Source organism: Rutidosis leptorrhynchoides, chromosome 1, assembly GCF_046630445.1.
Source record: "Rutidosis leptorrhynchoides isolate AG116_Rl617_1_P2 chromosome 1, CSIRO_AGI_Rlap_v1, whole genome shotgun sequence".
In the NCBI taxonomy this organism is placed as follows: domain Eukaryota; kingdom Viridiplantae; phylum Streptophyta; class Magnoliopsida; order Asterales; family Asteraceae; genus Rutidosis; species Rutidosis leptorrhynchoides.
The window spans coordinates 646,806,561-646,834,000 of NC_092333.1; the positions used below are offsets into that span (position 1 = coordinate 646,806,561).

General features: G+C 34.7%; 2 protein-coding genes across 2 annotated transcripts; one reads left to right on the plus strand and one right to left on the minus strand.

Annotated features, from left to right (window-relative positions):
- Positions 1 to 2,452: 2,452 nt before the first annotated feature.
- Positions 2,453 to 3,203, plus strand: LOC139849648 (uncharacterized). Its single transcript, XM_071839285.1, has 3 exons — positions 2,453 to 2,663; positions 2,805 to 3,061; positions 3,165 to 3,203. The coding sequence occupies exons 1-3, from the start codon at positions 2,453 to 2,455 to the stop codon at positions 3,201 to 3,203; spliced, it is 507 nt and encodes a 168-aa protein (XP_071695386.1).
- A 3,245-nt stretch (positions 3,204 to 6,448) lies between these two features.
- On the minus strand, positions 6,449 to 8,686 carry LOC139885754 (probable receptor-like protein kinase At1g11050). Its single transcript, XM_071869512.1, has one exon. It carries the CDS (start codon positions 8,633 to 8,635, stop codon positions 6,722 to 6,724), a length of 1,914 nt encoding a protein of 637 aa, XP_071725613.1. The 5' UTR covers positions 8,636 to 8,686; the 3' UTR covers positions 6,449 to 6,721.
- Positions 8,687 to 27,440: the final 18,754 nt, after the last annotated feature.

The window sequence follows — 27,440 nt, forward strand, 5'->3', positions numbered from 1 at the left end:
CTTCACCTTTTATTATTTAAACGAATATCTCTTGTAAATAGAACAATTGCAACTAAAAGCTTGTCTTTCTTGAGGAATAATGCTATGAAATATATGTTCGTTTTTAGCATTATCAGTGTTAAAAATTAATTTAACGGAAAAACGCGGGATGTTACAGCAACCGGGGTCATCTGCCCCCAACGATCGAAAATTCTTCGCGAATATTTTTTATTTATTAAAGTTTAATAAAAATGATACTGAACGTTTTGGTTATAGAGTAAGTATAAGAAACAAGCAAGAAACGTGGTATTAGGTCAGCTGGTTTGAGTACTCTTCGAACAAATTGAAGGATGCAGGATTGAATGTGAACCTACAATAGTCATTTTTCTTACATAATTTTCTAATGTATGTTTAGATCCGTTTTTATCAAATTTTTGCCCCTGTCAAAAAAAAATTATGGATCCGCCACTGCCTATATTTATATCTATATCCATCTAATTATATTAAATTCATACACATATTCATATCCATTTAAATATAATTCATCAGTCCATCCATATTATACATCATTTTCAAATTTAATATATTAAATTATGTTACAAGTCAATTGATAATTGAAAAAATCATTCAGGCTTGCCTGAGTGGCCACCGAGTTGCCCAATGAAACACACTACCCGGGTTCAATTCCTGGCTATGCCAAATTGTTCAAAAAGGGAGGGTGACTAGAGGGTGCACATAATGCGCAATTCACCCGGTACCAGGTCTCGCGCTCGGGGGGCTTGATTACCCGAGGTTTTACCTTCTATGGGGGAGCCAATGTGCTCGTTCATATGAGGGTTTCCTCGCTTACCCAACAAATTGATAATTGAAAAACACACATCGGTCTCTCATAGCTTTTTGGTCGGCGTGTTCTAGCATTGTGCGAATTATGTATCTGACTGCTCATAAATTACAAGGTATTGTATTAACCATACGATGATGATAATTATGTACCTCTCTAGTGTATTCTTTGTCCTTAGACTAGTTACCAACCGTGAAGCAATATAATAGCAATCGGCCAAAATAGGATATGTTCCGATCTAACAAAGAGATCTGCTTGATTAATTGCCACTTACACAATGTTTTTCTTATTATTTAAAAATATATATTTTTGGAGATATGGTTGAGAGTCCGGATAAACTTTTGAATCGTGTAATCATTTTCGCGATAAAATATTTCGATCCTATATATATATATATATATATATTGCCTTAGGGTTACACAAAATCTTTATTCGAGATAAGACAAAGGCACAACTTCAATATAGACAACTAAAATTGGAAGTCAAGAACATAGATAATTTGTATACTATGAATGTTCAAGTTTCATCATCTTGATTTCGAGACAAAATCACTCTATATATTGAGTGTGAAAGGTTGCACCATTTGGCTAAAAGGTACCATGAATGGTCACACCTTTTGGCAAATAGCTAGCATGAATGGTCTTAACTTTTGATGAAATGATACCATGAAAAGTCACACCATTTCATGTAAAGTTACATCATTCCATTAAAAGTTTACACAATTTCATTAATATAGTTGTCTTTTGGCCAAAAAGACATCAACTAATAAACATAACCTTTCAATTAAATGACTCTAATTAGCTTAAACAAGCGTGCACTTCACACTCTCCTAACTTGTTATAAAGCTTAACCAGAAATCCATTTGTCTCAAGTAAATCAACTTATCACACAAAATGACCGATGACACTAAAATCACAAGCAATTCCCCCTCATTTTAGTGTAATCCTTTGATTTATGTAATAACTTTGAACAAACACACAAACTTATGCGTAAACGGAAATGTTTATAAGAGCTGAATTTCCACTTAGCATATTATCTATGAGAATTCGAGAATCGGGGTGTTCATAAAGAATTAAACCCTTTAACTCATTTGAAAACTATAAAATAATATATACATTAGTTTCTTAATTTTCTCTAACGTTCATCTTGACGCTTTTATAAGCCATGCGTTTATATCCATTCATGAGTATATAGGAAGCCATGTCCAAGTTTCTTTGAAACGGAAAAACTTCATACTCACATAGGTAACCTGTTTAGTCTCGCACCCGCATATGCGATTTTTCAAAAGAGTTATTAAGAAGTTTAACTTCAACCTACTCAACTTACAGGTATACTTTGGGATCAGTATATTCACGAATCCCTCTAACCCGTACTTATATTCCAAGGGATCATGAAGATGCGTGTATTCGAGTATACAACGATTATCTTGCGGAAAATCTAAAGTATCCACGTAAAAAGTTTAAACGACGTTATCGAATGAGTCGACAATTATTTCTCCGAATCGTCTAAGATATATCCAACTTTAATAGTAGTCATATTCCCGATTATTTTTTATATTTTAGAGAGCGTCCCGATGCACTTGGTCGTCAAAGTTTGACGATATTACAAAAGTGTACATCCATCATAGGTCAAATGGCGTATGGAACTACTCCCGATTTGTTTAACGAATACATAAAAATTGGTGAGAAAACATCAGCTGATTGTTTAGAGAACTTTTGTCAGTGCGTATTTAATTTATTTGCTAAAGAATATTTACGAAAATCAACTGCCGAAGATATTTCTCGGCTATATGATTTTCATGCACAAAAACATGGTTTACCGGGTATGCTTGGTAGTATTGATTGTATGTATTGGGAGTGGAAGAATTGTACTCTTGCGTAGCAAGGGCAATATATTAGGGGTGATAAAAATGGCCCGTCAATTATGCTTGAAACAGTGGCCTCTCAAGATTTGTGGATATGGCATGCATTCTTTGGTATGGCAGGTGCAAATAACGACATTAATGATTTAATTTTTTCTCCGCTGTTCAACAATATAAAAGATGGCACTGCTCCACCTTCGCCATTTGAGGTAAACGGGCATCACTACGGGAGAGAGTATTACCTAGGTGATGGTATATACCCGGATCGGGCTATGTTGGTCAAAGCGCCCCATTCTCCAACTGGCGAACCACGTAAAAATTTAAACGGTTCAAAGAAAGTGCTAGGAAAGACATTGAACGTGCATTCGGAGTACTACAAGGTAGGTTTGCAATGTTGAAAACTCCGGCGAATAAAATTAGAAGACATATGTATGCTTGTATTGTATTACACAACATGATTTGCATACAACATGATTTGCGAAGATAACAGTTTTGCGATTGGACGCACTGAAGAAAGAATGACTGCTAACCCGGGTAATTGTCCACGCCGGTTACATAGAGATTTGACGGATTGAGATGCTAGGATTAAGGAAATAAGAGATAAACAAGTTCACAATCAGCTGGAGGCAAATTTAACCGAGCACGTTTGACATCTATCACCCTACTTCCGTTATGCTAATCAATAATTTATGTATTATGTATTTTTTTTTATTTTGTTTACGAATTAAAATTATGTAATATTGTTCTTTATTAATTCAAATTATGTTATTCTATCAAATACCACGATTACATTATTTAAACAACTCACGATTACATTATTTCAACAAGATTACATTATTTCAACAAGATTACATTTTCCTAATACCGCGATTACATTAACCTAATAAATTATCCAGTCACCTTGAAATTCATCACTACAGTAGTTAGGAGCTGAATGACCAACATTCTCCTCCTCATCATCAACAACATACTCGCTATCATCCCTGAATTCAATGTACAACTTAATTGTTTCATGGCGTATCATGGATCGCCCAACCAGAGCATACCAATCTTCAACATCTTGAAGAAGCGTGGCTTGAACGTAGCCATTTTTGAAAAACCAAACCTGTTTGTGATTGACATGTACATGTTCTTGAAGATACACAAGGAGATTAGTTAAGTAAAATTGGCGCATATCAAACTCGTACGATGTGCAACATCCGTCAGAATAATTCTTCACTTCCCGATCAAATTCGTCATCGTAATTGACTTCAACGGAAATGAATAAAGGATTCATACTGAATAGAGAGAGAGTTTTAGAAAATTAAAAGTTGTTAAAAATTTGAAGTGTGATTTGAACGATAAAGAATGGAGTATATATAGAGAGAGGGTGTGATTTGAAAAAATATAACTGTCTTTAATTTATTGTTTTAACATATTTAAATTATGAGGGATGATTCTCACACACACTTTTTTGATCCTCACACACCTATTTTAACTTTTTACTCTTCTAATAATACTCAATTGGTGTGTGAGGATCAAAAAAGTGTGTGTGAGAATCATCCCCTTATATCTATTTTAAATAATGTAGCCGTTTTTTGTCTTTTTATGTATTTATAATTTATAAAACAAATAAAGATAACACAAAAAATAAAAATAAAATGTCACATTAGCATTCCACTAACAACCGACACAAAAAAACGCACACCACCGCTACTTAGCAAAAGAAAAAAACTCACACCGCAGTCATAAAAAAAGTGCAAAAAGTAACTTACACCACTCCCCACTACAAATTGTCTAACTATTTATTGATCACTTAATTCTCATTGACATATCATAAGTTAATTCAGACAACATAACTTAATAAAAATTAAAAATAAACGAGGCGAAATAGCCTTTTGGTCCATCTTGGTTAACAGTCCACATTTCCGAGTAAAAATTTTCTTGCACTTGTAAGTCCCACACATGACTTGGTTGAAATTTTCTTGCCTTACTAGAGTTTGAGTAAACTTTGATTTCTTTATATTTTGGCATTTGATTGTTATTTTTTGGTCTATTGTATTTTATCTTCGTTGATTTAGGTTAATTACATTAGTCGGGAAAGTTAGGGTCGTCACAATGTAATACTCCTCTAAACCTATCGAACCATTCAACTTCATTTGAATTTCAATGAGAATGGTTTAGTTCTTATTTCTAATAACCTTTTGTTTTCTTCTTCCAATCTAACACTCTCCCTTTGGCAACGAGTGATCCCCCTAAGCACCAGAGGCGACTCTACATTGTGGGCTATGTGGTCCATTGACCCCACTAAATTTTAATTTTTTTTTATAATTTACTAATAAAATTTTATAGGACACCACTAAATTTACAGATATGACCTCATATATTTTTAAAATCAATGATTTTTTTAAAGTAAACAGTGATATTTTAGGGAAAAAAATTAATAAAGTATCATTCAAATTATATAGGACCCCATTGGTTTTTGATCCTAAATTCGCCACTGCTAAGCACCTAAAATATTCCGTTTTAAATGTAATGTTAGTTTTTACTGTGACATTGCGGGTTAATATGAATAATAAATAGTTAATTAGAAGAGAGCCAAATTAATTAAGGTTTTGGCTGATATTCTAATCAATGATCAATGATCAATGATTAAATTTAAATTAGTGATTGAAATTCAAATAATCAGTGATTTAATATTAGGAGAGAAACAGATATTATCATTCAAATCAATAGTTAGATTATGATCAAATTAACCATTTAAACGGTTGGGTTTAAATACACTTACCTAGACTTTCTTTTCATACGCACAGTTAGATTAGATAACGCAAGTTAGATTAGATATTTTTAAATTTGAGAGTAGTTTATTTTTTTTAAGTGAGTATTTTATTTAATTTGTGTTAATTGTAAAAAAAACAAAAGGATAAAAAGCGAATTAGAAAAGTTCATTAGTTTTTTAATAGCAAGGTTTTAATTGTCTTCCATTAAGACCTATTGACTATTGTAGTGGTGGCGAGATTTTTTGGTGTGTTGGTGAGTGAGATAGGGTAGTTGACGGTGATGTGGCAAAAGTGTTGGTAGATTGGAGAATAGTGGTGTGTTGAGTGACGTATAAGATGACGTGTCAAAATATGATTGAAAGTTTGGTGAAAAAAACTTATAAATATTAAAATAATATATATTAAAGTGTAAATACATAAAATTGGGCCCTAGCTCGCCACATATTTGTGTAACCGTGTAGCACGCCTCCATAATTTGTCACTAACACACCACGCTACGACGTGTTAGTGACGTGTTGGTTCAGTTATGGGTGCGAACACCCTACGGGGACTCACCCGGGAGGTTTTACCACACCCGATGCTTGTATGGCTTCGTCTTGGGGGTTTTCTCCGAGAGGCAGTAGAGTTGTAATGATTTGTACCAAGGTAATGATCGGGTGGGTGGGTGTCGACATCACATCTGACCTCGTCAATGACTCCCAACCGTCATTAAAAAAAACAATACTCGATATTTTTTAGCAAGGTTTTGTTTTTCTTCCGTTAAGAATACACATGTGTTTGCATCTTTGCATCTTGTCACAGAGTATGTGCATAGTGCGTACGCACTCCTGTTTGGGCCGGCCAGCGGTGATTATAACCAAAAGCCCATGACGTTACCATGTGTTTAGAAATTAGCACAAAGATCTTGACTTACAAAAAACCATATAAAGTAACAGAATTACAAACACTAAAAACCAAATTAACATATCATGCGAATAAATCAAATCACGAATCAACATATTACCTTTTCTTCTTTTATTATACTTATTATTATTATATAATTAATAAAATCAAATCAATCAATAGTTAATTCCCAATCCCTTAGATTCTGCATTAAGACTTTTTTCACATTTTATATGTTAAAAATGTGTTTTTCTTAACACACTATACATGGGAATAATTAACAAACCCCGAGTTATCTCCATGGACATTAACCATCCATGGCTACCAAACGAATAAACACTTGAAGCAATCTTGTTTTTCCTAACTAAATAATTTATTAGTAACATTTATTGTTGTAACCTACCTAAGCATGTCATTAGCTTTCAACTGCAGCCCACTTAGCACCGGTGAAATGCTAAAAGTACTACCATCTCCGGTGAACGAAGGATGCCCTAGCGGCGTTGGCCTATCAGGTATCGCAGGCACTTCGATATCACCTTCTAACATCCTCAGTGCATCCACAATTGTAGGCCTTAAAGCCACCATTACATGAGCACACAAAATCCCCACAAGCACAAATCTTTCCATGATCCCTTTCGGGTTCATACCTTCATTACTCGAATCATATCCTAATAACGAACGGTCCAAAACCTCCCCAATTTTCCCTTCTTTTATAAGTGACCAAGCCCAATCGGTAATCAAGAACGCGCGAGGCGATTCAGAAGACAAATCAATTGCTTTTCTCCCACACATTATTTCCAAAATCACGACTCCAAAACTATAAACATCACTCTTTTCAGTAAGTTGACCATATAAAGCATATTCGGGCGCTAAATAGCCATGGGTCCCGGCCACTCTAGTGGTCAAATGAGATTGCCCTTCTCTACTTTGTTTGGCTAATCCGAAATCCGCCACTCTAGCTCCCATATTCGTGTCTAGAAGTATATTCGTCGCCTTAATATCTCTATGATAAATTGCGGGTTTTACACCATAATGAAGATAAGCTAACCCTCTTGCTACATCTAGAATTATGTTCTTCCTTTGAGGCCATGTTAGTAGTGATTTTCGACCTGTTGTTGGAAACAAATGATCATCAAGGTTACCATTTGACATGTACTCATAAACAAGGTATCTTTGATCGTCTCTTCGTTCGTACTCTTCATCTTCACAATGAATACAACACCCTTTAAGTGGAACAAGATTTCGATGCCTTAAATTACTAATGATTTCAACTTCATTACAAAACTCATCCTTCCCTTCAAACTCCGATTCTATAATCTTTTTAACAGCAACCACCGATTTATCAGGTAAAACGCCTTTGTATACAACTCCAAATCCACCTCTACCAATGAAATTATTCCGCGAAAAGTTATCAGTCGCCTTTTCAAGCTCGTGAATCTTGAACCAAATAGAACCAGTATTCGGACGCCTTCTTAACCTACCCGATTCAAAACCATCCGTACCGAATTCATCCACTTTTTCCCTTTTCCTCTTCCTGTCCCACCAAAAGTACAACCCCACAAAAAATGACATCACTGCAACTGCAACTAGTCCTCCAATCAATCCAAATATCAAATTCGACCCACTTTTTTTACCCGATTTTTGTGGAAAATTAATCCCAAATGTACAAGCAACAGCACCATCACTTTTAGGCCCAAACTGATTAACAACACCAGCAGCATATAAAACAACAAAATAAAAACAATCATTCGAATGAGAAACATTACCATCAATAGAATTCAACTGACTATGAACCTTCAATCCAGCATCAACACAATCAGCACAAGCAGTTAAATCAGTTAAATCACCTTTACACGATGAACTAAGAATTGTATCATTCCCTAACTTTTTGTCCCAATCTTGAACTGTACGAATCCCAGCACACGTATTATTCGATATAACGAATTGTTCAGGATCAAAACAATTATTTGCAATATCATTTGGCAACTTTAATGCATCAAGTTTCGTTTGAAAATCATCTAAACAAGTTTTGGACGTGTCGAAATCAGGCAAATTGAACAACGACGTCGTTTTTAAACGTTCTGCTACTCCGATTCCGTAAACGCTAAGTAACGTTTGACAACACGACGTTAAGTTGCTAACGGCTGTCGTTTGACGACGGCAGTCGGCAGTGGGCCACGCGATTTGTGACACGTAGGAAAAGTCCATAGGACATGAAGCTGCGGTTATTAGTGTTTGTTGTGTTTGTAACGTAATTAAAAAAGATGATAAAACAAGAAATTTAAAGATTTTTGTTGGTGTGTAAAGATTCATTTTTGATTTATGGGTTTTGGATATTGTGAATGGAATTGAATTGGGGAAGAAATAGAATTTGGAATTGAGTTTTTAAGTGGTGGGTGGCGTACTGGTTGATTTATAGTTAAAAAGAAACAACGAAGAAAAGGTTGGTGATGGTGATGTTTACAAAAAGATATGATTTGTAGTCAAAAGGATTATAGGAGTCGCATAAAATTTATGACTGTTTGTTCCACTTGTGGCACAGTAACTTATAAACGACAATTAAAAACATAACGTTGTTATTATTGTTTTCAATAACTAAATAACTAAATACCACGATGAATAATGTTATTACAAAATCATTATCATTTTTATAGGGAGGTGATTTTTTGATTTATGTATACTTTTATCCTGTTAATTTACAGCTTCTAGATTAATCTAGTAAGTTGAACTTATATTTTTATCGTATATATAATTAAGAGTATAATAGATAATTAGGTGTATATAGATCAAAAGTGATGTGTGAGAATCATCTTCTATTTTTATATTAGGTACTTCGTAGATTGATTATTTTATTTGATTTAATACTTTCTTCTTCTCATATAAATATTATTCATTTTACTACTTATATATTTCAGACTTAATTACACCAATCATCCTTAAAGTTTACTATTAATTTCACTCTGGACCTTAAAGTTATTTTTTTTCATGCTAACCCTTAATGTTTTGATTTGGTTTCAAAACCATCCCTAGAATTAACTGGCCTAGGTGACTTAACAGAGATGACTTAACACAGTTAGTTCTAGGGATGAATATGACACCAAATCAAAATATTAAGGGTTATAATGTAAAAAATTACTTTATGCCCATGTTGAAATTAATGGTAAACTTTAGGGAAGACTGACGTAATTAAGTTTCTTTTTTCAGCAAAAAAGGAACGATATATAAATAAATAGAACCGCTACATTAAACTGATGATCGATCCATGTAATAGTTACATTGTGTAAGATGTAGAACAACAAAGAAATGTAACAAAAATATGGAAAAACTAAATTTAATCATGTAGAAAAAATTTGAGTACCACCAGAACATATATATGAGAACATCATCAACTTGAAATATCCACTCCTCACTAAATAATTTGTAAAGTACATTATTCTAGTTATATTGTATGATGATAAGCGACGTTAAGAAATATAATTGTTGTTTATTACATGTAAATTAGCATAAAACATACGGAGTAGAGTGGAACAATCAACAACTCCTATATTCTTCCATTACGAATTGTTAGACAATGATTTTCGGGTAGCTATACTCGTTTCATATTTAGGTTCCGTTCGGTTTCCCCGTACTGAACCGGTACCAATACTGAATTTACCGAAACCGAATTTTCTCAAAACCAAGAACCGAAACCGATACCGAAACTCCTTCGGTACAGTATTTCGGGTACCGAGCCCGGTTCGGTTTCGGTATTTCGCTTAATTTGCTCATCCCTAGCCGGATCGATAACCTTGCGAAACCTTGTGTTAAGTTTTTTTTAATAGAAAATAAATGAAAGCAATTAAAGCTATCGTTCTTCTTTCAATTTATAACCATTTTTTCATCTATTTCATTCCTTTTTTTTTCTTTTCCACTAAAAAAAGAAGAATGATAGTTTTTGCTTTCGTTTATTTTCTATTAAAAAAACTTAATTACGTTAATCTTCTCTAAAGTTTACCAAATTCATCATGGGTCCTAAAGTTATTTTTTTAATGATAGCCGTTAATGTTTTGATTTGGTGTTATATTCGTTCCTACAATTAACTGGCGTTAAGTCATCTAGACCAGTTAGTTCTAGAGATGAATTTGAAATCAAATCAAAATGTTAAGGGTTAACATGGAAAAAAATAACTTTAAGACTTACAGTGAAATTAATATCAAACTTTAAGAATGGTTGGTGTAATTAAGTCTATATTTCACAAACTAATACGGATTACAAACAAACAAAAAATATTGTTGTAATACTAATCACAAATAAAAGATACTATTGGAAAATGCTAACGACAGCCTTAAGAGCTGTCATTAACATACTTTATTTTGTTGTACATTTGATAACCCCTATTAGAAAAGTGACCAATAACCACCATATACAACATTATATAGCATCTTAACGACAACCTTTAGTGCTGTCGTTAGCATTTTCCATAAATATTATTAAAATTATTCATATTATTTTAATCAATTACTTTCAATATTCAATACATAACTAATTCCGTCAAAGTTAGTTTTAATAGACATTTATAAAATATATATACAATTAACAAAAATTCATATTGTGTATATGTAATATTTTATAAATTGTGCATTTACTTAAACTATACAAGTAGCTAATGCACAATTGTCAAATATTTATCATCAATTTATCATTATCATTTTGTAAGACACTCATATGCAAAGGTGTTTTTAGGCGACCCGTGGTATTTCATATATAGCATACCATATTAAAATTCATCAAAAATATAAAGATCACAAATATTATTGCATTTGAAAAATTTATAATAATATAAATAATACGGGGTATTTGTTAAGGAACTAGAAAAATACCGCCCACGCGATGCGACGAGGGCGTTCTGGTTTTATATTCATATTTTACGTAGCATATGTATGTATGGAATTAAAAACGCGTTGCTATGGGGTACGGTTGGAAGCACGTGTTCCATGACAGGAAGATCGCGGGAAAAAGGGGATTGGGAACATCAATATGATGTAGTTAGTTTGAGCTGTTTATTGCACGTGTATGTACATGTATATAAGATAGCCCGAAATGTTTAACGTTTTTTAAAAAGAGTCCGTTTCGCACGTACCAAGTTTCGTTGTGGTCGTAATTTTTTTCGAGTTGGTCGGTGGTGCCGGAAAAATTTAACTCGTTGCGAGCGTGAAGATATGGCCCGTTGAAAATTTGGGTGGAGTTTATTGAAGTTTATTTAATTAATTAGTAATTTTAAAGTTTAACCCCCTGTTTCAGGGGGTGAAAGTGTAAATTGACAAAAGTTGAGGGAGGTAGGCTGTTTTTTTTTCACTGATGTCGTTTTGGTTGTGTTGGGTCAGCAAACGACCAATATGAGCATTGAGTTTAGTATGTAGGAGTAATAATAATACATAGTTATCTCGTCTTTTGATATTTTCTCGATTAATTATTAGATAGATTGAAATGGCCACTTCTTCAGGGCTCGCCACCCACCCCGCCAGCAACCGCCAGCGGGTCACCACCATCACCAGCAACCCGCCACTGGCTCTGCCAGTGGCTCATGTAACGGTTCAACATCACGAAAATTGTGGGGTCCACATGAAATTTGAATGTTTGAATGAGCTGTTAGTTTTTTTTTTTCAATCCATTTCACACACACACACACACACACACATACCACCATTACTTAACCAAAACCATACCATTTCTTAATTCACCTTCAACTCACTTACATTTTTTTACTCTCAATTTTTACACAATCATGGTGCACACAAACACGGTTATATTCGAGATTTACGACGAAGAATTTTTTTCGATGACATGGATGTAACGACCCGACCAAAACCGTTATTGACGGCGTCGTTAACTTAGGTCCCGTTGCGTGGTCGTAGTCCCTATATGAGACTCGTTTGACCAAAATTATGTCGCGTTCATTTGAAAGGTACAAAGTTTAGTTTAACAAACGGATCGACAATAAGTTTAAGTTTACAAAGTCATAAAGTATAAATGAAATAACTTGCGACATAATTAGTTTAAAAACACAGTTGCTATAAATAGCGTAAGTATGTAAACAAAAGTTTGAATCCAAAAGTGCTATCCCTAGCGTATGCATGCATGGTTGACTCCAATCAAGTAATCAAAGAGTGCGGAAGCATGTATCAAGTAGCCAAGTATGAACCTGAGAAAACATGTAGAAAACTGTCAACGAAAAACGTTGGTGAAATCATAGGTGTATTTGTAAACGTTGTTTTTGAACCACAAGATTTAGTATTTCCATAGTTGATTATCAAAATCGTTTGCATTCCAAAAGTATTGTTCGCGAGCACCCAATTATCAAGACTTAACGTTTCCTTCCATAGAACCCCATCACAATAGTGTTAGAACATACACTGTTTCTCGAAAATATATTTCATCCGTAGACGGTAGCGAACCGTCCGTAATGAGGGTTTGTCAAACCCGTATGGCCACACAATATAAGTTCTCGCTTACACCCTGCAAGTGTAACTAATGATAATCGAATTGAGGATTTTTGTTCTAACTCGCTGTGGAATGTTTGTTTTCCTTGTACTTGTGTTCAAAGTATAAAAGTAAGTAGTACAAAATGTAACAAAGTATATGTTTCTCAGCCCACAATTTAAAAGTATAAAAAGTTGTTGAAAAGGTGGGACTATGATCTCACCTCGAGTGCACGAGTATAAATGTACTTCACAAAGTAAACGTGTGCATGAAAGTTGCTTAGCCTTGACCTAAACAAGTAAGTCATATCAATTGACCGGTTACAACACAAGGTCGGGCGAAATGTGTTCAATTAGTCATATGGCTCGTTACGACTCGATTAAGTATAGCATGTGAATCACGTTGTCAAGTTTCATACAAGAAACAAGTATAAAAGCATGTTAGAACGATTGCATAAAAGTTTGGTTAAGTTTGACTAAAAGTCAAACTTGGTCAAAGTCAACGAAAAAGTCAACGCGTTCGGGTCGGGTCCCGGACTATTTTTCTATGCTAGTTATTCATATACAAGTATATTAGAACAAGTTTCATGTGAATCGGAGGTCGATAGCTAGTCAAACATTTCGCGTGAAATGGGACATAATGAGCAGAATCTGGCCAGACCCATTTGCGCGCCGCGCGGGTGAGGTGCGCGCCGCGCACCATGCTGTTCAGCTATTTTCTGCAGTTTTCAACTTATGCACGAATCAAAACATTTTCCAACCCAACTCTTGACCCGCAAACACTTATAATGCCTATCATATATCGTCGAAAAGGTATTTTGACGAGGAATACAACTAAACACTTTTCATATATCATAACCGACAATTTCCAAAGCGAAAACATCATCAAAGTTCATCATTTTCAACCAAAAATCAAAGAAACGCATTTTATGATTCGGGAACTTTTAACATACAAATGATATGCCGTTTTGAAGGTAATAACGCATACATTGCAACTAGACGCATATTCCAAGTTTCAATAAACATTTACTACGTCAAAATCACTAGCCACGTTATCGTTTCAAAATCAATTTCGACACAAATGAGACTTATGATTCACTAATCAAACGCTAGCATACATCACACCATTTCGAAGCTATTTACGCATACAATTTAACTAGTTAACTAGCATACATTCAAACAAGTGTCTCAACTAGCATTCAACCGCATCAAGTTCCTACCAAAACGATAATCGATTTACCAAAAACACATTTCATGTTATTGAGCTAGTTTTTCATCATCCAACATATCAAAACGAAGCTAATGAAGTAACTAACACTTTTAACACATACACTTTATCTTATAACATCATTTGAGCAACCAAAACTCAAGATTAAGCTAGACCCATTTGGGTGTTCATGTCATATTTTCAAAACACGAAGAACGAGCATACAAATTACATACACGACATCCCTACGAGCCATAGACACTAATTAACCACTTGACAAGTCTAAAAACGAATTTAACAAGTTAGGGTTTCATGAGAAATTCTTACCCCATGCCATGAGACTAGTATCAAATCGAAGAGGATGAAACGAGGATTCCAAAAGTACAATTTGTTTTGATGTTTGCTCCATGATTCGGTTTTAGATGATGATTTTGTGATTTTGGTGTTTATGTTCATAAAAGAGAAGTAGAGAGAAAAAGAGGAAGAAATGTGGAAGGTGTTGGTGGAAATGAATGGAGGAGGTGAAGTGGTTAACTAGTTGACCTAGTCACCACTTTGCCCACTTGTCAACTTAAGTCCCTCATGTTTGTAGTCGGGTGCGGGAATTAACCAAACGAAATATTTTAAAAACGCTTGAGTAGACGAGTGATGTTATAATTAAATAACGAGAATATTATAAACGTTAGTCAACGGAAATTGGGAATTTAAATAGCGAAAGATATTATTTTAAAAAAAAAAACGGTGTTAAAAATAAATTTAACGGAAAAACGCGGGATGTTACATTATCCACACCTCAAAAGAAATTTCGTCCCGAAATTTAGTTGGAAGTAGTAGTTGTTGAATCTTACTCGAGATCTTGCGTTGTAAATTCTACGAATAAGTGAAGGTACGTCCTTGAGTATTTCCACGAATTTTGACGGTCGGGATCATATGTTGTTTTAAGGTTTGGTTCCATGATTTTATGGTTTCCGGTCCTCCTAGGAAGTGAGGTTTATCGTCGATAGTGAGTTCATCAAAGAAGATAACAAGTTCTCGTTTCGCAAAACACGTCTTTGAGTTGGTACATCAAATGTAGGATAACGGAGACCCAAAATGAGTCGGAAAAGTCTAAACGGCTAGCGACGGGTCCAAAACGCCCCAAGAATTTAAAGGATCGAAATATAGCGGATTTAGCTTCCTACGTTTCCCGAAACGGATTGCACCTTTCCAAGGTGCGACTCTTAACGTGACGCGGTTTCCCACGTGGAATTTGAAATGTTTACGTCTAAATCGGCGTAGCTCATTTGGCGACAACGAGTCGTGTTGGGTCTTTCTTGGATATGGATAAGTTTTCTCGGTCGCTCATGCATAATCCCGGTCCCGGTGAATTGGTCATCGTTTACTTGGTTCGACAAAAGGAGAATGACGTTTCCGGTCATATAAGGTTTCGAAGGCGTGGCGTCAATACTCGAATGAAAATTTTGTAGTAAGAGAGTTTGATTAAAGGCAAAGACGTTTCTCAAGAAAATTTGAAGTTGGTAATACAAATTCGTATTATGGTTTTCAAGACTTAAATCGTATGTTTGTCCAGTCCGTCGGGTTGTGGATGGTACGCGGTACTCATGTCTAAACGCGGTCCCGAGGCTTTTTGTAAGGTACTCCAAAATCTAGAAGTGAAACGAGGATCTCGATCCGAAACGGGGTACATTTCCCTAAGGCATATTGAACAAGTTTGCTAGGAATTGAAAACGTTAGCTAGGACAAGTTTCTCAAGAAAATTCGCGTCGCGGAAGATTTATCGGTTTCCAAAAACGTTCGTCGGGGCAAGTTCTTATCGGGTTTTGAAAACGATTGTTAGGACTATCCACCCTCGCGGCGAATACTTGTATGACGTGAAGAGTCGCTCTCCATTGAGAATTTAGAATAAGGACCTCCTGAACCGGAAGTACGAGGGTGATGCAAGAGAAGTTTCCGCCCCGATGTGAGCATAACGAGTAAATTGTAGTTAGTCAATAAGACTGCGCGAGGACGAGCTAGTATACCCGTGTGACATACGTTTGAAGTCGAATGGAATCGGTAATCCATTCGGAAGCATAAATATAATTTGACAATAATTGAAGGTGTGTCCCCGGTATGGTTGTTATAAATATTCTCGGAGTTTTCGGATGTCCAAACCTGAAAAGATGAAGTCATGTACATGGCACATGGTGGTGTTTAGGTTGATCGAGTCTAACCACCATCACGCGTCACTAGAACTTTGGTATGTCTTACCGTAATATAACCACGTTGATCGAGTGTCGTTATATTACGCTAACTCATACCTCCATTCCCACATCACTCTATAGATTCAAGTTCGTGTAATCGTGAAGTTTAAAATAAACAAAGTGTAACGACGTCTCTAACGTGACTCGTATTGAATCGAAAGAATTAGTGCAACTATAAAGAAGCGTTCCCCGAGGGAAGTGTATAAATGATTGTTCACGTCAATGTGGTTCGAGTCAGACAATAAGGTATTCAGGTATGAAAAGAGTAACGAGTCATGATAACGAGTAGCACGCAACCGTAGTGATAAATGTTGATGACGATACTCACCTAGAGTAGTGATGGTAGTAACACCAAAAAGCAGATAGTAAGAAACACCAGTGGGAAACCGATAGTAAGTTGAAACGGTGGCAAATAACAATCCGGGAGACAGAGTTCCCGAACAAGTGTGACTAATGAAGTCGTCGTCATCCATACGTGTATGAATCATGAATTTACGTGTGTTACCAAAAAGTGGCGGAATACGAGTTCGTATGATGAAGGTTGGGTACCATTAAAAAGTTTGCCTAAGAATGATTCAAGTATAATGCACAAGTAGTCAAATAAGTGCTATCTATAGCAAATGTATGTCAGAATGCAAATGCTAACTATCCGGTTGTAGTCTAGACTCACTAATGCGTCCTAACGACTCTGTTAGACACACTAATGCACATCCTAGTTCCCTACAACCAACGCTCTGATACCACTTGTAACGACCCGACCAAAACCGTTATTGACGGCGTCGTTAACTTAGGTCCCGTTGCGTGGTCGTAGTCCCTATATGAGACTCGTTTGACCAAAATTATGTCGCGTTCATTTGAAAGGTACAAAGTTTAGTTTAACAAACGGATCGACAATAAGTTTAAGTTTACAAAGTCATAAAGTATAAATGAAATAACTTGCGACATAATTAGTTTAAAAACACAGTTGCTATAAATAGCGTAAGTATGTAAACAAAAGTTTGAATCCAAAAGTGCTATCCCTAGCGTATGCATGCATGGTTGACTCCAATCAAGTAATCAAAGAGTGCGGAAGCATGTATCAAGTAGCCAAGTATGAACCTGAGAAAACATGTAGAAAACTGTCAACGAAAAACGTTGGTGAAATCATAGGTGTATTTGTAAACGTTGTTTTTGAACCACAAGATTTAGTATTTCCATAGTTGATTATCAAAATCGTTTGCATTCCAAAAGTATTGTTCGCGAGCACCCAATTATCAAGACTTAACGTTTCCTTCCATAGAACCCCATCACAATAGTGTTAGAACATACACTGTTTCTCGAAAATATATTTCATCCGTAGACGGTAGCGAACCGTCCGTAATGAGGGTTTGTCAAACCCGTATGGCCACACAATATAAGTTCTCGCTTACACCCTGCAAGTGTAACTAATGATAATCGAATTAAGGATTTTTGTTCTAACTCGCTGTGGAATGTTTGTTTTCCTTGTACTTGTGTTCAAAGTATAAAAGTAAGTAGTACAAAATGTAACAAAGTATATGTTTCTCAGCCCACAATTTAAAAGTATAAAAAGTTGTTGAAAAGGTGGGACTATGATCTCACCTCGAGTGCACGAGTATAAATGTACTTCACAAAGTAAACGTGTGCATGAAAGTTGCTTAGCCTTGACCTAAACAAGTAAGTCATATCAATTGACCGGTTACAACACAAGGTCGGGCGAAATGTGTTCAATTAGTCCTATGGCTCGTTACGACTCGATTAAGTATAGCATGTGAATCACGTTGTCAAGTTTCATACAAGAAACAAGTATAAAAGCATGTTAGAACGATTGCATAAAAGTTTGGTTAAGTTTGACTAAAAGTCAAACTTGGTCAAAGTCAACGAAAAAGTCAACGCGTTCGGGTCGGGTCCCGGACTATTTTTCTATGCTAGTTATTCATATACAAGTATATTAGAATAAGTTTCATGTGAATCGGAGGTCGATAGCTAGTCAAACATTTCGCGTGAAATGGGACATAATGAGCAGAATCTGGCCAGACCCATTTGCGCGCCGCGCGGGTGAGGTGCGCGCCGCGCACCATGCTGTTCAGCTATTTTCTGCAGTTTTCAACTTATGCACGAATCAAAACATTTTCCAACCCAACTCTTGACCCGCAAACACTTATAATGCCTATCATATATCGTCGAAAAGGTATTTTGACGAGGAATACAACTAAACACTTTTCATAGATCATAACCGACAATTTCCAAAGCGAAAACATCATCAAAGTTCATCATTTTCAACCAAAAATCAAAGAAACGCATTTTATGATTCGGGAACTTTTAACATACAAATGATATGCCGTTTTGAAGGTAATAACGCATACATTGCAACTAGACGCATATTCCAAGTTTCAATAAACATTTACTACGTCAAAATCACTAGCCACGTTATCGTTTCAAAATCAATTTCGACACAAATGAGACTTATGATTCACTAATCAAATGCTAGCATACATCACACCATTTCGAAGCTATTTACGCATACAATTTAACTAGTTAACTGGCATACATTCAAACAAGTGTCTCAACTAGCATTCAACCGCATCAAGTTCCTACCAAAACGATAATCGATTTACCAAAAACACATTTCATGTTATTGAGCTAGTTTTTCATCATCCAACATATCAAAACGAAGCTAATGAAGTAACTAACACTTTTAACACATACACTTTATCTTATAACATCATTTGAGCAACCAAAACTCAAGATTAAGCTAGACCCATTTGGGTGTTCATGTCATATTTTCAAAACACGAAGAACGAGCATACAAATTACATACACGACATCCCTACGAGCCATAGACACTAATTAACCACTTGACAAGTCTAAAAACGAATTTAACAAGTTAGGGTTTCATGAGAAATTCTTACCCCATGCCATGAGACTAGTATCAAATCGAAGAGGATGAAACGAGGATTCCAAAAGTACAATTTGTTTTGATGTTTGCTCCATGATTCGGTTTTAGATGATGATTTTGTGATTTTGGTGTTTATGTTCATAAAAGAGAAGTAGAGAGAAAAAGAGGAAGAAATGTGGAAGGTGTTGGTGGAAATGAATGGAGGAGGTGAAGTGGTTGACTAGTTGACCTAGTCACCACTTTGCCCACTTGTCAACTTAAGTCCCTCATGTTTGTAGTCGGGTGCGGGAATTAACCAAACGAAATATTTTAAAAACGCTTGAGTAGACGAGTGATGTTATAATTAAATAACGAGAATATTATAAACGTTAGTCAACGGAAATTGGGAATTTAAATAGCGAAAGATATTATTTTAAAAAAAAAACGGTGTTAAAAATAAATTTAACGGAAAAACGCGGGATGTTACAATGGACCGATACGACGGAGGGAGGGTCGATACCTTTAGATGTGGCGGTGACCGTCCTTTACGTTTGCAGTTTTTTCGATCATTTAAGTCGAACCGTTGATTGCGAGGCTTCGGATTTTGCGTATTAGAATGAAGAAAAGAAGGTGTTCGAGTTGCTCGATAAATGAGCTTGGCTACTCAGAACCGCCATAATCAACTCGACTAATGTCGTGTTGTATACGAAACATATTTGGAACGATATCCCTCACTTAACTGATCGTAGTGATGATGGATATTATACTGATTAATCGGTATTTAGTTAACTTAATCGTATTTTTAATTTTATGTAATCGTAGTTTAATTTTATGTTATCGTTTATGTTATCGTCTACCTGGGTTCGCTGCTGTTGAGGACCTTCGTGTGACTGCAATTAAACCACAATTGTAATAAACAACCATCCTTGAAAAATTTGGAATTGAAGCAGATTGAAGATTATAGATCTGGAAAAAAACCCTAATTTAAGGAACGAAGTGGTAGCGGGTGAAAGAGAAGAAATCAACGAGTGATGGTGTTTATATCCGGAACAAAAAAATTAAAAGACAAAAATACCCCCACATGTTATGCACGTGTTGAAAGAAAACGGAAAAAATAAACGGCAAAAAGACGGGAGGATGAGGGGTGTTGTAATTGAATACCACAAGGACGAGGGATGTATAATTTTGGCCAAAAGGACGAGGAGTGTATTTTGGGATAAATCACAGGGACGAGGGCTGTAATTATGTCTTTAATTTACTGTAATCGTATTTTTATTTATATTAATGTAATCGTTTTTTTTATTTTATGTAATTTATTTTAGTTTAAAAATGTTATTTCTTTTAGTAAAATATTATTTGTATTTAATTATTGTATTTATTTAATAATTTTAGATTGGTTAAAGTTTGAAATGGAGTGTAAGATAGTCAGTGTTTAGTGAAAGGAATATGAAAGGAATGTTAAAGTGTTTGTGCTGATATGACGCTGATGTGCAGAAGAGAAGTTCAGTGAAAATTGAGGATGATAGTAAGTGGCCAAAAAAAAAAAAAGTGGCGTAAGAAATCATCTTAAAATAATAGCGGCCAGTCCCCGCAGCTTTGGCTCAGTGGACATGTGGTGGTGCCTAGCACCCCCGCCGGGCTAGAGGTCTCAGGTTCGAGCCTCGTCACCTACAAAGTATATTATTTGAAAGAAATTCCTTGAGGGTGGCCCAAAGGGAAGGTTTTACCGACCCGCTCCGGGACTAAGGTCCGGCCCGCCTGCCCCGTATGGGATGGTTTAAGGGTCGGATCCCCTGAGTGTGGTTCGGGTTTCCTGCCCGAACGCGTGTGTGTGTGCAAATGATGACTAGGCTTCGGTCCGGACTGATGCAAGCTTGCCGTTAAAAAAAAAAAAAATAAAATAAAAAAATAATAGCGGCCAAAAGAGAAAATAATGAATTGAGTAGGTTGCACTCTATGATTATGGGTGGAACTTCATATAGCTAGACAAGGTTTCACTTAAACTGTCACCAACATATAACAATTTAATTTAGGAGGAAAACGATGGAGCATTATATCATATCCGGGTCAATTTTGGTAGCTTTACGCAGCTCACGTGCATGTCACGGCTTTTGGCTTCGCCTTTTTGGTACGTGTCATGGATTCCTCTACGTATGTGGATTACTCAATTTAACGTGTACGTACCATGATTATAAGTATGTATATTAAAATTACAGACACAGAGACACATGTGTTAATAATAAATGCATACGGACATAAATGTGATGCATTTAACTAAAATTAGTGGGAGAATCCAGAGAAGAAAGTAAACTAACACTAACTTTTTATGTTCGAATAAAATGAAATGAACATGTACGATTTGATTAAAAAATAAGGCTAACAAGTTTATATATGTACCTTTAACCAACAAAAGTTTGCATCTTTTTTCGAACATGAAATTTACACGTTACCTGCCAAATTGACCCGTGGTTCACTTAAAGACGATTCCAACCAAAGGACCATAATCTGGGTCAAATTTGCAACCTCTACATGTCATACATGTTCTGTTACAGTTTTCTTTCTTTGATTGTTGGTATTTATATTTAATACGGAGTATTTAATTTAATTAATATATTTATTTATATTTACTGGAGAGCTTTTGTTTTTAGTACGTATAAATATGGGTTTGTGGGAAATGTAAGGTCATGGCTTAAAAATACAACCATGAGAGACTAGCCTAGCTAGTTCGTATAATGTGTACCTGGATCAAAACTTATAGTTATTTTCGCAGGATGAAAAACTGCTGCGATCGAATTCCACAACCAAATCAGAAACTAGCCGAGGATCTGTATAAATTTTGTCAGTATACAATTACCATATTGATAGACTCCATAACGTCGATCAAGCAAAAGAATTAAACATTAGCTTAGTGCGGAAACGAAGAACAAAAGAAGTTTCTCAAAGTTTAACATTTTATTGAATAAATGAAGAACATAAACAATGAAAAACAGGGGATAGACGATCTCAAAGTTATGAGATCGGTTCTTGCTGCAGGCAAAAGACAACTAACCTCACCCCAAGACCTCTTTATTTATAGAGTCTTGGAGATAAGAATTAGAAAACTAAATCCCCTAAGATAAATGAAAATTCCACTAATTAAAGGATTTATACCCATACCGATTTTATCCAATCAATTCTAATATATGAAAAATCTTTTCCTAAAAATAGGAAATCTTTTCCTAACAATCTCCCCCTAATTGATTAGGATAAAACAATCGGTTACAAGATGTAAATATAGACTGAAAATAAATCTAATCTTTGTCTTCAAAGCTTTTAATCATCTTGTATGATCTTCAGATCTCTTGATAAATTGATCTTTCTTTAATCTTGATTCTCCTCCTCTTTATTATATTCGTAGTACACATAGCCTCAACATCTCATCAGCACTTCCGAAGACAAATCATCAACTAACATGAACATAATCATGACAAAACTGCATTTGAAAATATGCATGAAAAACCGCGTTCACCACCGCCTAACCACTTGCGTATAAATGTTGAACATATTTGTTGAATCTTCATCTTCATAAATGTTGATTATGTTGAGCTAACATCCGGTCTTCTTATTGAGGAATAACCACTTCAAAATCTGAGTTCAAAAGAGATGAACTCAAATGGGTCTGACCTGATTTGAGTCTGGAGTCCTAGAGTCTGAAGTATTTTGAGTCTGACCTCGTGTAAGTCTGACTTCTACTAAGTATAAGTTCACGCGAAACTGAAGTCTGAATCTGATCTTTATAATATGTGCTTGAGTCTGATCTTGAGTCTGCATTTGAGTCAAACTGTTAAGTCCGAAATTCAGACTCATATCTCAATCAGAGTCTTGAGTCTGAGTTTCCAGACTCAGAATTACAGCATAACTAAAAATACATATCTTTTAATATAATCATCAGATCAACTAAAATTTTTACACGAGATAGATCTATATGCCTTTAACCTCATATCCAAAAATCATGACGATCCAACGGCCAACGAATCTAAAACAATCGTTTTAAACTGACTGTACAGATTGAAACACAAGCAGACTGCCGTGTATTCAAAAATTTATATCTTTTCGTAGACACATCCAATCAATATGAAATTTTTACACAACTACCATCTATATGTAATCAATGACATATCCGAAAATCATAAAAATATAGATGATAACGAAGATACAGTAATTAAATTACTGAAACTGCACTGAAAACCCTCCAATCTCAGCAGCAGATTTCGACCATTGAAATCTCTCAATCCAAAGCTCCGATCGAAATTTCCTTCAGTAGGAATTTAATTCCATGTGTTTTGAACCTACAGTTAAAATTTTATGAAGATTGAACGGTTAACGAATGAGATATAATCATTTATATATCGCTGCGCATAGCATGACGAATCTGAAAACGATTTTTCTTTTGTATCTTCAATAAGACATCTTTTGCTTGAAAATGACTGGATCATCAACAAGATATGTTGATCCTGCTCTGATACCAATTGATAGACTCCATAACGTCGATCAATCAAAAGAATTAAACATTAGCTTAGTGTGGAAACGAAGAACAAAAGAAGTTTCTCAAAGTTTAACATTTTATTGAATAAATGAAGAACATAAACAATGAAAAATAGGGGATAGACGATCTCAAAGTTATGAGATCGGTTCTTGCTGCAGGCAAAAGACAACTAACCTTACCCCAAGACCTCTTTATTTATAGAGTCTTGGGGATAAGAATTAGAAAACTAAATCCCCTAAGATAAATGAAAATCCCACTAATTAAGGGATTTATACCCATACCGATTTTATCCAATCAATTCTAATATATGAAATTTTTTTTCCTAAAAATAGAAAATCTTTTCCTAACACATATACTGATTTGCCCAGCTTGTAGTAGTACTTAGTAGAGGTGGCAAGTTGATATGTTAACTTATAGTAATAGAGTAGATTTGGGTTATGTATATGCCTATATCTCTAACGAGTCAAAAGGGTATAAATATAGCTTAGAAGAAAGTAGGCAAAGGTCTAATGTGTCAAAAGTGTTAGATATCGGGGTTGAAAAACCTTCGTGCCTGAAACGGTAATGACTCCGGATTGATATTTGAATCGTGTGAGCACTTTCCTAATCGAATATTTCGACCCTATTAGCCACGGGTTACACGAAGTTTCGATTGAGACAAGACAAAGACAAGATTGTCGTCTTGGCTAAAAGATAACAATCAAACAATTTCAGAGAAGTATCTTCTAATTGTTTGAAATTGAAAGTGTGTGAAAGGATCAAAATTCTGGAACCTTTTTCAAATACACAAAGGGTGTATTTATAATGGGTCAAAAAGTTTCTTGAAAAGTCATAACCTTTGATTCACACCCATTAGTGACTTGGTAGTTAACATTCATGTATTTAGACTTAAAATGGTCTAAAAACATGTAAAAACCGCAATTAAAATGCCCTGGAACAACCCCAAGACGTTTGGGGTTCGAATGTGCTTTTGGGTTGAAAAGACACCTTTTCAGCGACTCAGTGTTAAGCCGCGCCGCGGGCTAACAAAGGACTAGACTTCAAAATATGCAAAAAGTCTCGACATGAAAATCATGCCTTAAGCCGCGCCGCGGGTGTAAAGACCCATCCTAATCCATCCGGACGAAGTTCATATCGATTATAAACGATTCACAACAGTTGATTACATCGCGAAGTACTTGACCTCTATATGATACATTTTACAAACATTGCATTCGTTTTTGAAAAGACAATCTTTCATTACATCGAAAGTTGATGGCATGCATACCATTTTATAATATATCTAACTATAATTGACTTAATAATAATCTTGATGAATTCAACGACTCGAATGCAACGTCTTTTGAAATATGTCATGAATGACTCCAGGTAATATCTTTAAAATGAGCAATTTCATAGCGGAAGACTTCTTTCATACCTGAGAATAAACATGCTTTAAAGTGTCAATCAAAAGGTTGGTGAGTTCATTAGTTTATCATAAACATTCATTTCCATCATTATAATAGACCACAAGATTTTCATTTCTCATAAATATACGTCCCATGCATAGAGACAAAAATAATCATTCATATGGATTGAGCACCTGGTAACCGACATTCACAATATGCATATAAGAATATCCCCATTATTCCGGGATCCTCCTTCGGACATGATATAAATTTCGAAGTACTAAAGCATCAGGTACTTTGGATGGGGCTTGTTGGGCCCGATAGATCTATCTTTAGAGTTCACGTCAATTAGGGTGTCTGTTCCCTAATTCTTAGATTACCAGACTTAATAAAAAGGGGCATATTCGATTTCGATCATTTAACCATATAATGTAGTTTCGATTACTTGTGTCTATTTCGTAAAATATTTATAAAAACGCATGCATTCTCAGTCCCAAAAATATATATTGCAAAAGCATTTAAAAAGGGAGTAATGAAACTCACGCATATAAATATTGTAAAACAGTTAATAAAGTATTTGCATGTATTCTCAGCCCAAAAACGTAAAGAGTAAAAAGGGAGCAAATGAACTCACAATCGAATATTTTGTAGTAAAAATATTCATACGACGAAACTGAACAATGCAGGGTTGGCCTCGGATTCACGAACCTATATCATTTGTGTATTTATTAATATTCATAGTTGTAATCTAACAAATATATATATTATTATTAGTGATATAATTTTTATAGTATTAATTTATATTTTTCATTTGTTTGTTAAAAATAGTAATGATAATGAAAATGAATTTTTTTTTTAATAATACATAATACTTAGTAATAGTATTTATTATAACGATCTTATTACTAATGATAATTTTATAATAATACTTTTGTTAATAATAATAATAAGTCTACAATGATACTAATACTAATATTAATGATAATAATAATAATAATAGTTTTTGTTATTTTCGTAACAACAATAATAATAATATTCATATTCGTGATAATAATAATAATCATAATAATAATAATACTAAAAATAAAAGAATTATATATTTTATATACTTATCTTTATAACTTCATACATTTTGTAAAAGTAACAAAAATCTATCGTAACATATACATATTCATTCTTATATCATATTTGTTTTTAGTATGATAGTTTATATTTATATTATTTTCATAAATCAATCATACTTTTACTAATATCTAAATTAAGATTTTTAAATTCTAAGATCATTTTATTAAAACTAATCATCATGATAATAATAATAATAATAATAATAATAATAATAATAATAATAATAATAATAATAATAATAATAATAATAATAATAATAATAATAATAATAAAAATGATAATCCTAAAATGATAAGAATAGATATACCATTTTGATCAACATGCCATAACTAACATTACCATCATCATCGAATTTTAATCCTCATCATCCTAGCCATACCATGATCATCAACGTTATCATCATACCACGATTATCATAACAACCTCATTTCATCGCTATGATCATATGTATCCATCAACTTTTTCGTTTCCTTATTCATAACATTAATGATCATAACCTTATCATATTCGCTATACATCACATATCTTATCATAATAACATCTTACGGTTATCATCGTACATCATCATCAGTCGTTAACACCGTTCCATCATCACTCGTTTTAATTGTATTACCATGTGAAAGTCCTAGGCTTTAGTATTTATTTAGCTCGGCCCAACAGGGAAGTATTGTATCAGTCCAAAACAAAAAATATAGCAGCCCAACTAAACTTTCACGGCCCAACAGAAATCTAAATTGGCCCTCGCCCCAACAATAGGCCCGATAACACAACATGGATAGGGTTTAAATATATAAAAAAACGGTGGCAGTTCCCTGTACGTATCATCACTTCTCAGTACTTATCCTCTTCATTTTACTGTACACATCATCTTCTTTTATCCTTCCTTATACGCATAACTTCATCATTATTTATTTTGTATATACTCAAACAGAAAAAATAAAGACGCTGCTGTAGCAACAGCAATATACAATTGGGTTTTGTGATTGTGCACACATAAAAGAAAACAGAAGGATTAGAAGCTAGGACATCTTTGTTCGAGACATAATAAAACAGGAAGAGGTTTTCAGTGATCTAATGGGTGTGGCTTATTTTCGGTTTAAACATAAATAAAGAAAACATAGCAACCATAAATAGGTTGATGTATACAAATAAGTTTTACAGCAGTGATAGCAGAGGTGGTTGGTGTTTCGTGGTGGTTATTTGGGTGGTGTTTGGACCGAAAATAGATGTCACAGCAGCTGCAGTTAAATGGGTCCAATGGTTGATTCGATTTACTTGTAACAGAAAATATAAACGT

Coding starts and splice junctions, on each gene's coding strand:
- LOC139885754 (XM_071869512.1), bottom strand. CDS start 8,635: ATGAATCTTTACACACCAACAAAAATCTTTAAATTTCTTGTTTTATCA.
- LOC139849648 (XM_071839285.1), top strand. CDS start 2,453: ATGGCGTATGGAACTACTCCCGATTTGTTTAACGAATACATAAAAATT. Junction 2,664..2,804: donor TATGCTTGGTAGTATTGATT/GTATGTATTGGG, acceptor TTGGTATGGCAG/GTGCAAATAACGACATTAAT. Junction 3,062..3,164: donor TGCATTCGGAGTACTACAAG/GTAGGTTTGCAA, acceptor TGATTTGCGAAG/ATAACAGTTTTGCGATTGGA.